The sequence below is a fragment of the Gossypium raimondii genome, chromosome 12 (assembly GCF_025698545.1).
Source record: "Gossypium raimondii isolate GPD5lz chromosome 12, ASM2569854v1, whole genome shotgun sequence".
NCBI lineage: Eukaryota > Viridiplantae > Streptophyta > Magnoliopsida > Malvales > Malvaceae > Gossypium > Gossypium raimondii.
The window spans coordinates 44,888,633-44,905,076 of NC_068576.1; the positions used below are offsets into that span (position 1 = coordinate 44,888,633).

The following is a 16,444-nucleotide window of genomic DNA, read 5'->3' on the forward strand; positions in this document are numbered from 1 at the left end:
GTCCCCCTTTTCTTTTCCCTTTTTTTAAAAAAATGCAAATAAACCCTATTCGGGTGTTTTTGGAACCTAAACAAAAGGCGACCTTTCGGCCTCACCGTCTTTCCGGTCGCGGTCCCAGCGAAGCCCTAAAGGCTTCCGTGACCTTGACGAACGGAGAAGATCTCTGACGGTGGTTCATGGTCAAACCTCAGGTACATTTCAAAACCCCTTTTCGTTTTATTCCTATAATAGTACGCACAAAAAAAAAGGAAAAAAAGATAAAAATCTAAAAAAGAAGCAGAAGTTAGAAATAAAAATATCAACCTTGGATTTTTCTGGATTGTTTTTTGTTCTCTGTTGTATTTCTCTCCTTTTTCACAAGGTTATTTTATTGGCTTTTATAGCCACGATTACACTGTTAGTCCATGTTACTGTTTGCTATTTTTTTCTATGTTTTGCTTTTGTGTCTGTCTTCTCTTTGCCATTTTTGTGCTGCTTCTTTTGATCTTTTTTGCAGGTGTCGGGGGTCAACGGAGAGGATTGCTATTTTGATGCCAATGGAGGCTGGGCAGGCCTCGGGATGAGGCATGGGCGTTGCGCCCGAGGAGGAGCAGCGCAAAGGAGAGGGAACCCTAGGGTTCCCTGTGCTTGCTTAGTCTTTGGGCCTCAATGGGCAGTTTAGAATTTGGGCTGTTTTGGGCCTGTTGTACATGGGTCATTTAATTTTTATTATTTTGGTTTTGTTTCGGGCCTGGGCTAAATTGGGCCTCTACAGTATGTACGTGGTTAGGAATAGACGTTTAAAACTACCAAATATGTTATAATTTGCAGAAATTGATTATGGTGAAAGCGTGTCGGTGTATTAAGCATGCAATGGTAATTAAAATGTGTTGGTACCACGTTGGTAGTGAAATTAATTTATTTAGGCATCGGTTCTAATTCATAAATTGTTAGTTTAGTTATGTTCTTTAATAATTTTTATTTGGATAGGTGAATTTTGTATACGTTGTTGTTTGATATGTTTAGAACGCGTTATAGATGTGTTATGATGTGTTAAATATGTTGAATATATATTTAGTAGTATTTTAGGACAATTTGACATGTTTGTGTTGTGTTTTGTGTAATTTTTTTTGTATTTTTTTGAATTTATTTTTGTAATTTTGGGCACCATGTCTCGAGATAGGACGAATAAATTATGTTAAGCATGCATTCCCATGTGCATGTCTTGAGATAAAGTGGGCTATGTCTCGATACATGGCTCATGTCTCGAAACATTCAACGTCAGTAATCAAACTTCATTCCAAGTGTCCGTCTTAAGAAATTATCAATTGACCTAGGTATTAAAATAGTACCTTGTTTTTTAAATTTGTACCTCTAATTGATGTTTTTAGACTCATTTAAGCTCAAATCTTGTTTGTAGTGTTATTTGGGTGCTTGAAACTTTAATTTACATATTTATAACTCAAGTTTTATATGAATTATTTGTACGAATGATTGATCAAGTAACTCCTACGACCAATGTAATGTTTCATAATCAAACTCGGCCTCCAGATAGAGTATGAGGTGTTGCAGAAATAATTAATTTGGTGAAAGCTTTTCAAACGCACACTGAGATTCTAAACTACATAGCATTAATAGACAAGATCCAAAGAGCATTAATAGACAAGATCCAAAGAGAAGCTCAGCAGTCTAGTATAACAAGAGTAGATTGGTTCCATTAGAGTTCACAACTTGTATAACTTGGAAGAAAGGAATCAGAATGATTGAAGTTGCCTACATAATTCTTCATAGAGGAGAAGGCATAATAGCAATCCTCTGCATCACTTTATAATTTGAAGATTTTCTACGGGCAAAACTTCACATAATAAGAGAAGCATTTTGGCAGGTCGATAGAAGTGGCATTAGAATTGGCACCTAGTTCGTCCTAACAAGAAGCTGCGAGCCCTTCTATGGAGTACATTGTTCAATTGGAAATATCAACCTCTTGTGGAGGACATCAAGAGGTTAAACACTGAAGCAACAATACTAGCATGGAATCAAATGCATGAAGACTACTTCAAAGAAACTATGAAGTGGTTAAAGTTTAGTTATTGGTTCCCCTTGATTAGTTAATTGCTTGTATTGGTGCCAAATAATAATAATGATGATAATAAAGGAGTTCGACCTTTTATTACCATCAGAAAGGAAAGCACGTTGTTGTTTCAGTTCCCCATATATTCCCTCTAAAATTCCATTACCATGAACAAATATAAAATTAAAACATGAAGAAAAGAAGCTTTGAGTAGGACAATTTGAGTTCCTACGCTCACCCTTTGGCCTTCTTCCCCAGCTGCATCAATGCAATGCATTTGGATAGGTAGAGCTACAAGCAAAAGCAAAAATCAATCTTAAAACGTTGGTCTTGCTAACTGCATTTGAATCCATTTACTTGTTTGACTGAAAGCAACTTGTTAATCTGTTCCAACATCCCATCACCTCTTTTTCAAGTGGTTGTTCGAGGGGTACCTTGAAATCTGCTAGCTCACTAAGCTCTTGAAATGCATCCACGAGATTTTGGAGCCTTGCAACGAACTCAATCAAGAGTGAAGTGAATGTTGCTAAAGATAAAGAGCTAGCACTTTGATATATTTTGGATTCCCGACGTTGGGGCAGCAATGCATCTGCAGTAAACGAGAGACAGGGCCACGACAGTTTATGCATTGTACTCTCGGGTATAACTACATCCGAAGGGTCCACTGAAATATCGCTTAGGGATTTCATGTTCAGTTTATGCTCATCATCTTTAGCTTCTTCTTCATGTTCCTTGTTATGCAGTGGGGTTGCCCAGGTTTCCGAATTCACTAGAAGGTATGATTTGTCATCTATCTTCATTTGCAAATCCTCGCCAGCCTCGTGAACTTCCCTCAGTATGTCTCCGGGGCTTAACTTTTCCATCTTTTCAACCTTCGCTCCCAGCTCACGCAGCACTTTAGCCCCTTCATTACCGACCCTCTTAATCTCCACAGCAAAAACTTCTCTCTTCTCTGGTGATGCCTGAATTTCTGAAAGCATACATCCATGCATTGCCATCACCATGAATGCACAATGTCTCAATGCACCACTTACTTTGACATAGTTTCTCCATGGGTAGTTGAATGATTTATAAGGACCATGTGGTGGCTCCCATGAGGCAAAATTTAGCTGGGGAAAAAAATAAAAATTAGTCAAAGCAACTCCAACATTCATGGAGACCAAGGCATATAAGAACATACTAGAGTCTCCTCCTGACATGAAGATTGCACAACTGATCTGTAGGCACTATATAATGGATCATCAGATGCTTGGTATGTAAGAATGTTAGAAGAGATCCTCTCATATTCAACACATTGCAGGTACCCATTAACACACCCTAGAAAAAGATATGATTTATCAGTTTAGCACAGTAGTTCAAAATTCCATAGTGAAGCACTAGTTGAAACGTAAAGCTAACCTTCCAAGGAAGAAGCCGCATTCTTGAAATTTTTTACCACCAATTTATGTAAATCCTCCCCTGACCAGATGGGGTATATACATATGTTTATAATCATAGACAAGCCAGCACCAAAGAAGATATGCAACAATCGAAAAACAGCTGTGTGGATGAAATTCCTTGAGTTGTTTCCAGACACCAGCACAATACAAAATGTCAACAAGAATACCCGAAAACCGTATTCATACGGTTTCACTCGAGGGTACAATTTGCAGTAGCTTGAAATAAATCCTAATGCAGAATAAAATATTTTTACAGAGTTGATTGAATACAGTATAAAAGAATTCTCATGTGTAAACATTCATATATAGTATTAACTCCAACCTGTTATGAAAATGCTTATCAAAATAACAATTTCTTCGTACTCTCCAGACTTTATTGATAGTTCTGCAATGCCTAAAGCAATGGCTCCAGCAGATAAAGTCCCTATAGCTCGATTGATCCCTTTGCTGAGTGTTGCACCTAGGATATACGAATTGGTTTCACTATATCAACATCTGTTAAAAATAGCAGGCAATGTGGATTGGCATAACGCTCGACTAATATAATATACCTACGCTGAACTCGAAAACCAAGACAACGGTAAGGATTGCCCACACAGAATACTGACTGACACCCCTTAGAGGCTCTTTGAAAAGCATAAGCAATGATACAACCGTTAGTGAAAGCCCCATTTTCATAGCAAAGAAAACCTTACGGGGATCTGATCGACCCATTTTATATAACTTGGCAGACACCTGTTGAAAACCATTCCAAAAGTTATCAGTGGAACCACAACACGATCGAAAACACCCGCTTTTAGCTCCCTCTTCAGCACCACCTAATCCCGAACACCCTTTCTTTGAAAGCAACCTTTCTTTACTCTCCGTACTCCGCAAATAAGACCCGCTTTCCATTTTTGCATCAATAGATCAAAAAATCTCTTCTCTATGTATTATATATTATGTACAAGTACAACAATCTCCAAGAACATACACTAGATGTGGTGAATATGTGCTTGATCTAACGTGAGAATAGTATTATTATTATTATTATTGATGATGATTCATTTGATTGAAGGGGAAAGGGAGATGTAAAACAACTATCCAAAATAGAAATTATGAAAGAGTCAGAATAGATTGGCAAGAGAGAGGAGGAAGGGCTTCAAGGCTCAAAATCACCTCCCTCCACGCGTCACCAGCCACTTGATTCTTAATTAAATAACAAATTGCTTGGATAAGTAGTTGACTGTGATGAGTGAAAACCATCCATCAAAACTGATCAAAAACTATTGTCCCCTGTTTTATGTTCATTTGTCATTTGGCAAATTGCATTATATCTTGCACGAGGTTCTATCTTGAAACCTCAGAGGCTCAGACAGTAAACCCCAATACAGATATTGGCTTCACTTTGCTTAACTCATCAACTTTAAATTTGCTACTAATTGATGCATGTTTTCTTGGTGCTTTCAAGATATGTTTTCGTCATTAGGCAGGTGAGAATTGACAAGGCTTGTTAATCTAATAACGATATGGACCAAATAACCAGATCCATGTCATTTTTCTTTAATCTATTCTCGGTTTATAATCTATAACCATAATCGGGGACACCAATGTTTGTAATTCCTTTTTCTTATCTAGAGCTAAAGTAGAAGAAAAGAACGGCTTAGAGCCATCGAGCCTTTTGCTTACTTCACATACAAATCTGCTAAAGTCTCGTTTTCTTGCATCCTATCTCGATAGCCAACATTTGTAACTTTGATTACTTCAGTATACTAGTTCTCTCATGTGTTGTCTTGAGCCTTAGAATTTTTATTTGCATGTTTCTCCTCTTCACTCATCCAAGTAACCTCTGGCTTTAGAATTTTTACACCATCAATATTATCAGAAATTCAGAATTGAGCGTCATGTCTCCTCATCCATAGGCTTAATGAAGGCTTTCATCTTAATTTTCTATCAAATTCATCCAAGGTGTCTTGTTACCAAAAAAAAGAAAACCTTTAATCTTGAGCAATACTCAACAACAGGATCACCATTTAGTGCGTCAAATGTCAGCAATATTTTTAGAATCGGACAGATGATTGAACCGATCAGACTACAAATTTCTAGTTTAAAATTTCTGATTCAACCGGTCCAATATCATCTTCATAATAAAAATCTACTATAATATTATTTAAAACAAATTAAATATTATTTCAAATAAAAAATATGTTAGTAGCTAACTGATAGCTATATTCTACCATTTGTTTAACTTATTATTTCCCCTTTCAAGGTGAGCCATAAATACACAACAACATGTTGGATTTTTCAGCAAGAAAAATAGCAAAAACGAATGAAGCAAAAAGAGAAGAACAAAGAATGATAACTCAGCAAAAAATTTGTAACTGAAAGTCATGTAATTTTCATTCAAATTTTGAATATATGGGAGTTACAAACAATTTGACAGTTACCTACTAATTTAACTGACCTTACTTAATACATACTAAAAAAATGCAACTTGCTTACAAAAGAAAGCTGATATAACAGCTATTACATCAAAATGAATCCGTCAATCTATCCTACTAACTTAGCCATCATATTACAAAAGATTTGGACAAAGTTGCATAGGAATAAAACATTCAAAATGTGATCCTTCACTCGAACCAGCTCCATTGCTTCACTTTAAAACAGTATAGCAACTCAACTTGTACAATTTGTTGCTGCTGGTCTTTTGTTGCACTGCAGGCCACAGGTTCAACACTCCTCCTTGGACTGTATGCAACAAACACCGATCTCTGCTTTCAAAACATTAAATCTGTTGGCTCCTAATGGCTTTGTTAAAATGTCAGCTAACTGAGTTTCTGAACTGCAATGGACTAAGCTAACCTCCCTCGATTGCTTAGCTTCTCTAACAAAATGGAATTTAATTTTGAAGTGTTTAGTCTTACCATGGAAGATTGGATTTTTTGCTATGGCCACAGCTGATTGATTATCCACCCTGATTTCAATAGGCTGAGCTTGACTTTCATTCAAATCATCTAAAATCTTTCTAAGCCAAATGACTTGATTAACTGCTGCTGCAGCTGAGATATACTCTGCCTCTGCTGTGGATTGTGCAACAGTTTGTTGCTTCTTTGAGCTCCAGCTAAAAACACTTGAGCCTAAAGTAAAGAAGTAACCTGAAGTGCTCCTCATATCATCAACTGACCCTGCCCAGTCACTATCAGAGTAGCCAACAAGTTTCAGCTCCTTTGTCTTCCAAAACTTCATACCAGAATTGATGGTTCCTTTGACATACCTTAACACCCTTTTTGCTGCCTTTATATGAGCCATATTACTGCAATGCATAAACCTTGAAAGAAGACTGATAGCATAGACAATGTCTGGTCTAGTTGTCGTCAAATAGAGTAGGCAGCTAATTAAACTTCTATAAGCTTTTTCATCTACTCGATCATGCTCACTGGTACTTGACAACTTCTCCCCCAATGCAACAGGTGTAGTAACTGGTTTGCATTTCAGCATGCAAAATTTCTCCAACACCTTGGATGCAAATGTTTGCTGACTTATGAAAATACCATCACCCCCTTGTTTTATTTCCATGCGAAGAAAATAGGTCATCAAACCAAGATCAGTCATTTCAAAGACTTCTTGCATCTGCTTCTTAAAGTCTTCTATAAGTTCATCTTTGCAGCCAATGACCAGCAGATCATCAACATACAAGGAAACAATTAATAAAGTTTCCTTCTGATCATTCTTAACATAAAGTGTAGGCTCACTGACACTTTTTATGAACCCGAGCCTTGCTAAGTAGCCATCAATCCTTTCATACCAGGCTCTTGGAGCCTGTTTTAGGCCATACAAGGCCTTTTTCAACTTGTAAACCTTCTGTTCTTCACCACAGACCTTAAAACCTTCAGGTTGCCCTATAAAAATTTCTTCATTAAGAAAGCCATTTAGAAAGGCTGACTTAACATCTAAATGGCGTACCTTCCAGTGCTTTTGAGCTGCCAAAGCAAGCAGCAGTCTGATAGTGTCCAACCTTGCAACAGGTGCAAAAGTCTCAGAAAAATCAACCCCTTGCTGCTGACTATAACCTTTAACAACCAATCTGGCTTTATGTCTATTCAGAGAGCCATCTGCATTGTTCTTTATTCTATAGACCCATTTCACACTTATGATTTTTCTGTTTTCAGGTATATTAACAAGCCCCCAAGTGTCATTCTTCTGAATCATTCTGAACTCAGCTTCCATAGCATTTTGCCAGCTTCTTTCTCTTGTAGCTTCATCATAGCATGAAGGTTCTACCAGTGTTACAGCACATCTTTCATAGATGTTTGCTAATGTTCTGGTGCCTTGAACAGGTTCATCATCATAACTATTTTCAATTACTACTTCATTTTTAGCTTGCTGCAAATCAATGTCATTCTGATCTACCTAAGGCAAATTTGCTTCAATTCCATCCCATTTCCAGCTATTTGCTTCACTGAATTTGACATCTCTGCTCACTACAACCTTCTTGGTCAATGGATCAAAAACTCTATATCCCTTCTTTACACTGCTATAGCCAACAAACACCCCTAGCATGGACATCCTATCCAACTTGGTTCTTTTCTCCTCAGGTACTAGCACATAGCATAGGTAACCAAACACCTTCAAATGTGAGACAGATGGTTTCTGTCCAAACCAAGGCTTCAAAGGGTGTTTTACCCTTAACTGCACTAGTTGGTAGCCTATTCAATAGGTAAACGGCTGTATTAACAGCTTCAGCCCAAAAAATGTTAGGCATTTTAGCCTCGAACAACAGACACCTAGCCATGTCAAGGACTGTTCTCTTTTTTCTTTCACAGACACCATTTTGTTGTGGTGTATACACAGTGGTTAACTGATGTTGAATTCCAGCATCATCACATAATTTTTGAAACTTCTGAGATACATACTCAGATCTATTGTCAGACCACAAACATTTCAGTTTGCAATTAGCTTGATTTTCAACCAAAGCTTTAAATTTAATGAAAGAATCATAAACATCTGACTTATGCTTTAAAAAATTTACCCAACAGAACCTTGAATAATCATCAATGAAGAGTACAAAGTACCTGCTACCATTTAAAGAGGTTGTCTTCATAGGTCCACAGATGTCTGTATGAACAAGCTGAAGCTTTCCTTGTGCTCTCCAGGCCTTGTTGACTGGAAAGGGTAACCTGGTCTGTTTGCCTAGCTGACAGACCTCACACACAGCTTCCCTTGATTTAATTTTGGACATATCACTGACCAAATTTATCTTTTGCAACAAGCTCAAAGAATTGTAGCTCACATGTCCCAGCCTCCTGTGCCACAAGTCTGTTTCATCAGACTGAGATGCATATGCCTTTGCCTGCAGTTGATTCACATCCACAATGAAGGTTCTGTCTTACATAGCAACTGTAGTTAACACTTCACTAGCAGCATTTTTGATCAAGTAGTTCCTGCCTTCAAAAATTAGAGAGTAACCATTCTCTAATAGCTGGCCAACACTCAACAAGTTTTGGTCAATGTCAGGTACATAGAGAACCTCTGAAATGGTTTTATTACCTGACTTAGTGCTTATCAAAGCCTTGCCTTTGCCTTTTTCCTCCAGCAGCTCACCATTGCCAATTTTGACTTTGGACTTGAAGGTGGTGTCAAGCTCCTTGAATATACTCTTCTCAGAAGCCATATGGTGGGTACATCCACTGTCAATCAGCCATATTTTGCTAACTTCGCTCAAGCTTGCAAAGCATTATGCTGAAAAAACATGCTCTTCTTGTGTTTCAACTTCTTCTGCAGCTTGAGCTTGGTTTTGATACTGTTGTTGTGCTTTTGATTTATTTTTACAGACCTTTTCAATGTGGCCAAATTGCTTACAGGCTCTACATTAAATATCTGGTCTGTACCAGCAGTATTTCTCAAGATGAGTAGTCTTCTTGCAATGGACACAAGGTGGGAACTTCTTTCTGGCAGGCTCTCTCTTCTTCTTCTCAGTCCAAGGCTTTTTGCCTTTGGTATTCGTGTTTGAACTTGAGCTTTCTCTGCTTCTAGCCTGAAAAGCTCATTCATAGTGATCTTCCTGCCTATTTGCCCTTCTCTGCTCTTGAGCATAAAGAGCATTTATAAGCTCTGTTAAAGGGATTGTTGACAAGTCTCTTGAATCTTCCAGAAAAGAAATTTTTGCTTTATACTTCTCTAGCAAGGTTGTTATGACTTTCTCAACCACTCTTTGGTCACTAAATTCTTCCCCAAGCAGCCTTATATTGTTGACAGCAGCCATAATTCTATCAGCATACTGCTTAATGGTTTCTGAGTCCTTCATCTTCAGATTCTCAAAGTCTCTTCTCAAGTTGATCAGCTGCTGTTGCCTGGTCTTGTCAGACCCCTGAAACTCCTCTTTGAGTTTATTCCAGGCCTACTTTGGAGTGTCACAGGCCATTATCCTTGTGAAATAACATCAGAAACTCCACTTTGAAGGCACGACATAGCCTTGTACTTCTTAGCACAACCTCCACTATGCTGCCTAACCTGAGCTATGGTCAGGTTGGCCCTCAGTGGTGGTGACTCAGTGTCATTGAGAACAACATTCCACAGGTCATGTGCTTGCAGGTATGTCCTTATTTTCAGTACCCAAATGTTGTAATTTTCTCCAGCAAAGACAGGTGGAGAAGGTGGTGTAAAACTCATTTTTCAGCAGCCAAAAAAAACAGCCTCTGCTTCTTTTGTTCTAAGCACAACTTGCTTAATGACAGTGTACAACAAAGGCCCTCAAAAAATGAAAGCTCTCAATACCATTTGTTGGATTTTTCAGCAAGAAAAATAGCAAAAACGAATGAAGCAAAAAGAGAAAAACAAAGAATGATAACTCAACAAAAAATTTGTAACTGAAAGTCATGTAATTTTCATTCAAATTTTGAATATATGGGAGTTACAAACAATTTGACAGTTACCTACTAATTTAACTGCCCTTACTTAATACATACTAAAAAAATGCAACTTGCTTACAAAAGAAAACTGATATAACAGCTGTTACATCAAAATGAATCAGTCAATCTATCCTTCTAACTTAGCCATCATATTACAAAAGATTTGGACAAAGTTGCATAGGAATAAAACATTCAAAATGTGATCCTTCACTCGAACCAGCTCCATTGCTTCACTTTAAAACAGTATAGCAGCTCAACTTGTAAAATTTGCTACTGCTGGTCTTTTGTTGCACTGTAGGCCACAGGTTCAACACAACAACACTCTTCAATTTTCAAAGTTTTATATTATTAGTTTTTGAATAAAAAGTCATTAAAACTTTTCATTTACATTTTTTGATTTGTTCAGTTCTTAATGTTCTCTTTAGTTTTTAGTTTTCCATTTTTCTTTTGGTTCAAAGTTGTTTAAAACAAAATAGCAGTGGATGGATACACTGGCAAGCCAAGAACCACTGATCTGAAGTAGACGAGGGCGAGCAGGGAGAGGCCAATACTATAGAGGCAATGACGAAGCCAGAAAATTTTTAGGGGGCCAAATGAAATTTTAATTTTTAATAGTCTATATCTTTATAATTTGTAAAGGATTAAATTTAATTTTTATAATTTTAGAGGGTCAAAGTACAATTTTACTTTTTCTAATTTAAATTTTTAAAATAATTTAAAATATTTAATTAGTAATTTTCTATTTTAGGGAGGACGAGACCTGACAACCCCCTAGATTCACTTCTGTATAGAGGGTTGAGTGTTGATGGTGAGTGAGTTTTTATTTTTATTTTTATTTTACTTTTTGTATTCTTCAGATTTAGAGATGTTGAGAAGGGTAGAGACATAGGCTAGGGCTCTTTTTTTTTTCATTTGTTTTAACAAAATTGGGTTGGGCTAGTTTAGAGTTTTTGAAAGTGGGTGTTTTTTTCTATCCGACCTAATCTAATTTGGTCCTATTATGTAAAAACTAGTTGAATCAATTTTTTATTGGTTTTTCCAATCAATGGTTTGCGATTCAATCGTGGTTCTTGTTGGTTCATGGCCAAAACAGTTTTTATCACACAACAAACCGGACTATTAATCGATTTCTAATCTAATCAATCGATTGATTGATTCGATCCGGTTTCAACAACATTGAGTGTCAAACTTCAATACTAAAAGAAATAATATTGATTTTTGCTTTGCAGATACAATTTCAAATATAAAGTAAGTTACAATTGAACTATTTGATTACTATAGGTAAAAATGGAGACAGAACACCAAAAACATTTTTACAGTGTTTAAATACCTCATACACCTACGAGTCCTAAAGAGTCAATCCACTATACTTCGATGAGTACAAATTATGATTTAAATCTTACTCACCAAATAACAACCTCACTCCTATACTATAAATAAGATTCCCTTCTTTTAAAGCTTTCTCCCTTGAAAGCTTAAGTGTAAATAGGTGACTCACTTTAGTTTACTTACACTTTAATGTTAGAACATTTTCAAAAAATATATAGTATTCCAATAATTGCAAATGAAAAGTTGTAAGTAACCAAAAGTTATAACTCTTGATTATCATCCAAGAGTTTTCACTATTCAAAAGTAACGAGTCATGTTTCTTGTTACTAAAAGTTATGTTACTTGATTATTAATAAAAAATTTATGATTGTTCAAGTAATATGTAATGAATAATTATGTTCATTATTAATAGATGTGACTATACAAATAGACATCGATTATATAGTCATATCTCTATGAAAAGACATGAGAACTATAAATAAGAGTGGAATTTAATTTACATGGTATATTAAGATATACCATGACACACCAAAATATTAAGAAACAAATATTTCTTTATTTTCCTCCATATTCTAATATTCAAATATTATCTTGTAAAGAATTGCTACAAAAGTTCTTTATAAAATTTGATACTCTTGTTATGGTCAACTTAAGCCTCTGACATGACGAAAACTCAACAAAATCCACTCGTTTCGAATTCTGAATCAAGCCAGCTATGGCACATGTGACTTGGTTATATAAGTGAAAAAGGTATGACTATTTTAAGCAAAATAGGCCTTCTTATAGGCACCATAGTTGGAAAGTTAAATTTCTGCAAGCATTGCATTTATGGGAAGCAGACCCGAGTTAACTTTGATACGCCAGTGCATAAGACTAAAGAGGCTCTCAATTATATTCATTTTGATTTATGGGGTCTGACTCCATTCATCTCCAAAGGAAGTAGCAAATATCTTCTAACTTTTATTGACAACCACTCCAGGAAAGTTTGGGTTTATTTCTTAAAACATAAGAATGAAGTCTTCGGGATCTTCAAACAGTGGAAGACTTTGTTGGAAAAATAGATTGGGAAGTCTATAAAGTGATTTAGAACAGATAATGGGCTCAAATTCTATCCAACCGAGCTTAACAATTTCTTCAAACGAGAAGGGATTGAAAGACAACCCCGCAGCAAAATGGTATAGCTAAATAGATGAACAAAACGTTACTTGACAAAACCCGATGTATGCTTTCCAATGCAGGTTTAGAAAATAAATTTTGGCCCAAAGTGGTTAATCTCGCAAGCTACTTGGTGAGCCAATCTCTGCATCGAGTTTTGGAAGAAAAGGTTCCCGAAGAGATTTTCTCCGGTAATTCTCCTAATTGCTTTAATCTTAAAGTATTCGAATGTTTTGCATATGCTTAAGTTAGTCAGGGAACGCTTGAACCAAAAACGGTAAAGTGCATCCTTTTGGGTTTCGTAGTCGGGATAAAAGGTTACAAGCTATGGTGCCTAGAAACGAGTAAGATCATAGTCAGTAAAAATGTTACGTTTGATGAAACATTAATGATTTTGTCCAAAATGGGGTCCTTAGGTTATAACAACACTTAAAAGTCGAGTGTTTCGAGTAAGGTGAAGTTGGAGACCAAAATAGACGGTGACATCACGATGTCACAAAGCCCAGCATCGCAACGACGCGACAAATAGAGGCGATGTTCCGACGAGGAAAATCGACTTGTCACAACATTAGGTAGAATTTCCAAAACCAACATTTTTTCGATGCAACAGAAGGGTTTTGAGGCTTCTTCATCTCAACTTAAGGCCCAAACATCTCAAATTCGAGATTAGAAGTTAGCCCAAGATAAAAAGAGAGATATTAAACCGCCAAAAAAATACTATGAAGGAAATCTTGTGGCATATGCTCTAGTGTAGCAGAGAGCATCGACTCAATTGATCCTTCAAATTATTCATAGTTAGTTCAGGCTTCTAATTCTAGTAAGTGGCTTATTGCCATGGAAGAAGAGATGGAGTCTTTTCATAAGAACGATACATGGAAACTTGTTGAACCACCCACCAAAAAGAAAATCGTCGGTTGCAAGTGTGTGTTTAAAAATAAGGAAGGCTCGGGTCAAGGTAACACGAGATATAAGGTAAAATTGGCCGCAAAGAGCTACAGTCAACTGGAGTGAGTTGATTTTCATGATGTTTTCTCTCCAATTGTGAAGCATACGTCCATTTGAGAACTGTTAGCTCTTGTTGCATTATACAATCTAAAATTGGAGCATTAGATGTGAAAACTGCATTCCTTCACGGGGACTTAGATGAGGACATTTACATGCAGCTGACCGGAAGCTTTAAGATCGAAGATCATGTTTGTCTTATTCAAAAATCATTATACGACCTGAAATAGTCTCCTCAACAGTGGTACACAAATTCAATTCTTTCATGTTAGGGATTGGTTTCGTTCAAAGTAAGTACAATAGTTGTGTTTTATCTACAACATTTAGATGATCGATCACTTATCTATTTACCGATTTATGTTGATGATATGTGAATTGTGGCTAAAGATCCATCCAAGATTGAACGACTTAAAACCATGCTTAACTCTAAATTTGAGATGAAGGATCTCGGTGCGACTAAGAAAATCTTAGAATGGAAATTTCGAGAGATCAATGCTCCAGAAAGTTATTTCTATCACAAAAAGGATACATCGAAAGGATTCTCGAACAATTTAGAATGCAAGATTCTAAACCAGTTAGTACTTCCTTAGCTGCCCTCTTCAAACTTTTGACTTTAGACTCACTAAAAACCAAAGACAAAGAAAGTACATGTCTTTTGTTCCTTACTTTAGCACGGTCGAAAACATAATGTATATAATGGTTTGTACTCGTCCCAATATTTCACATGTTATTAGTGTAGTAAGTAGGTATATGGTCAAACCCGACAAATTACATTGGCAAGTTTTTAAGTGGATACTATGATATTTAAGAGGGACTTCAAGTACTTGTTTAGAATTTGGAAGATGTTCAAAAGGTCTAATCGACTATGTAGACTCAAATTATGCCAGAGACATAGATAAAAAAAAGATTTCTTACAGGTTATCTATTCACCTTCAAAAATTGCACTATTAGTTGGAAAGCCACCATTCAGGCTATTGTGGCTCTATCGACTACCGAAGCTAAATATATGGCTATCACAAAGGCTGTAAAAGAAGTCATTTGGTTGAGACATCTATTCGAGGAGCTAGTTGATAAAAACGAAAAGATTGTCATATATTGTGATAGTTAAAGTGTCATACATCTTATGAAAAGCCAGATGCATCACTAAAGAACAAAACATACAGATATTCAGTACCATTTTTTCAGGAAGTGATTGCTCAAGAAGATGTTTAGATTCTCAAAATCAGCACAGAGAATAACCTAACGAACATGATGACAAAGAATTTTCCAATTTCCAAGTTCAAGCATTACCTAGACTTGGTGAATATTTGACAAAAATCGAGTTAGGCCTTTGGCAGGGCTTGGCAAAGAAGGCGTTTTGGAAATACGAGTCAAGGTGGAAACTTGTAGAGTGTGCTTCACATTTTTTGCCAAAACAGATTTGATGTCCCGATGAGGAAGAAGCACTGTCTCAGCGACACGACCACCTATGTCACGACGAGAAGATTTGCCATGTCCCAAAGAGGCAGCAGCCATGCCATGACGTGGCAACATGTTCCAAAGCTTCTTGGTCTTCTTCTCCCAGTTAAACTCTGATTTCTTTCCCTATTTAAACTCTAACTATTATAGGGATGTTTTAGTCAAATTTTTGTACCAAATTCAACCTATAAATAGGCCTCATAGAAATCCTAGAAAGGTTGAGAATAACACAACAAAATTAAGAGAATTTGTAGGAATTTCTGGAAAACTTTATAATTTGAGTTCGAGGCTTATTTGTTTCTCCATATTGTACTCCATTTTTTCAGTTTTTGTCATTTTAGTGAAGTTTTTTCTTACCCGTGGTTTTTTATCCTCTTTGGAAAGGGTTTTTCACGTTAAATATTTGTGTCCAATTTTCTAATTTTTCGTTTGTGTTCATTGCATAATTCAGGTTCAACCCCAAAATATACTATATTAATTTTAAAAATCATGGCAACAAACTTTCCTATATCATTAGCTTTAGAAGAAGTGTTCTTCTTTAAAAATTGACATTCGTTCTTCAAATGTTCAGTCTTACCACAATGGTGGCATGAACCCTTTTGTTTATTCTTGAACTTAAGTACTCTAGCAGTATATTTGAACTTTTTATTGGATGGTATAGTAGCTTGCCCTTCCTCCATAACATGTACTTTGACATTTTCAAAATATAGGTTCTAATCTTACTTTTTGTATTCTTCTTCAATTCAAAGATGATTTTCCAAAGCCTCAAGAGATATACATGCTCTTTCTTATATTTTAGATTTCTTTTAAAATCTTTCTAGGATGAATGAAGTTTGTTTATAATGGAGGATACAACAATCATTTCATTCATTGTCATGTTATATTGTTTAATTTGATTCAACATTTTTTTCAATTTCACAAAATTGTTTTGTAACAAAATGACCATCAATCATGTGAAAATTATTGAAACAACTAACAAGAACGTTCTTACTTGTAGCGTCTTCAATCATGTACATTGTTTCCAATTTGTCTAATAGTTCTTTATCGGTGGTCTCATTCTGGTAGGTGTCCAATAAACCATTAGATAAATCATTCAATATGTGGCTTATGCACATGTAATCAAC

The 16,444-nt window shown here is 36.2% G+C and overlaps 1 protein-coding gene across 1 annotated transcript; it reads right to left on the reverse strand.

The window, feature by feature from the left end:
• Positions 1–2,403: 2,403 nt before the first annotated feature.
• LOC105762493 (aluminum-activated malate transporter 4) lies at positions 2,404–4,383 on the reverse strand. The gene is made up of 5 exons (XM_012580271.2): positions 4,041–4,383; positions 3,812–3,949; positions 3,449–3,718; positions 3,231–3,367; positions 2,404–3,159 (listed from the first exon to the last, which is right to left on the reverse strand). The coding sequence occupies exons 1-5, from the start codon at positions 4,381–4,383 to the stop codon at positions 2,404–2,406; spliced, it is 1,644 nt and encodes a 547-aa protein (XP_012435725.1).
• Between the last annotated feature and the right edge of the window lie 12,061 nt (positions 4,384–16,444).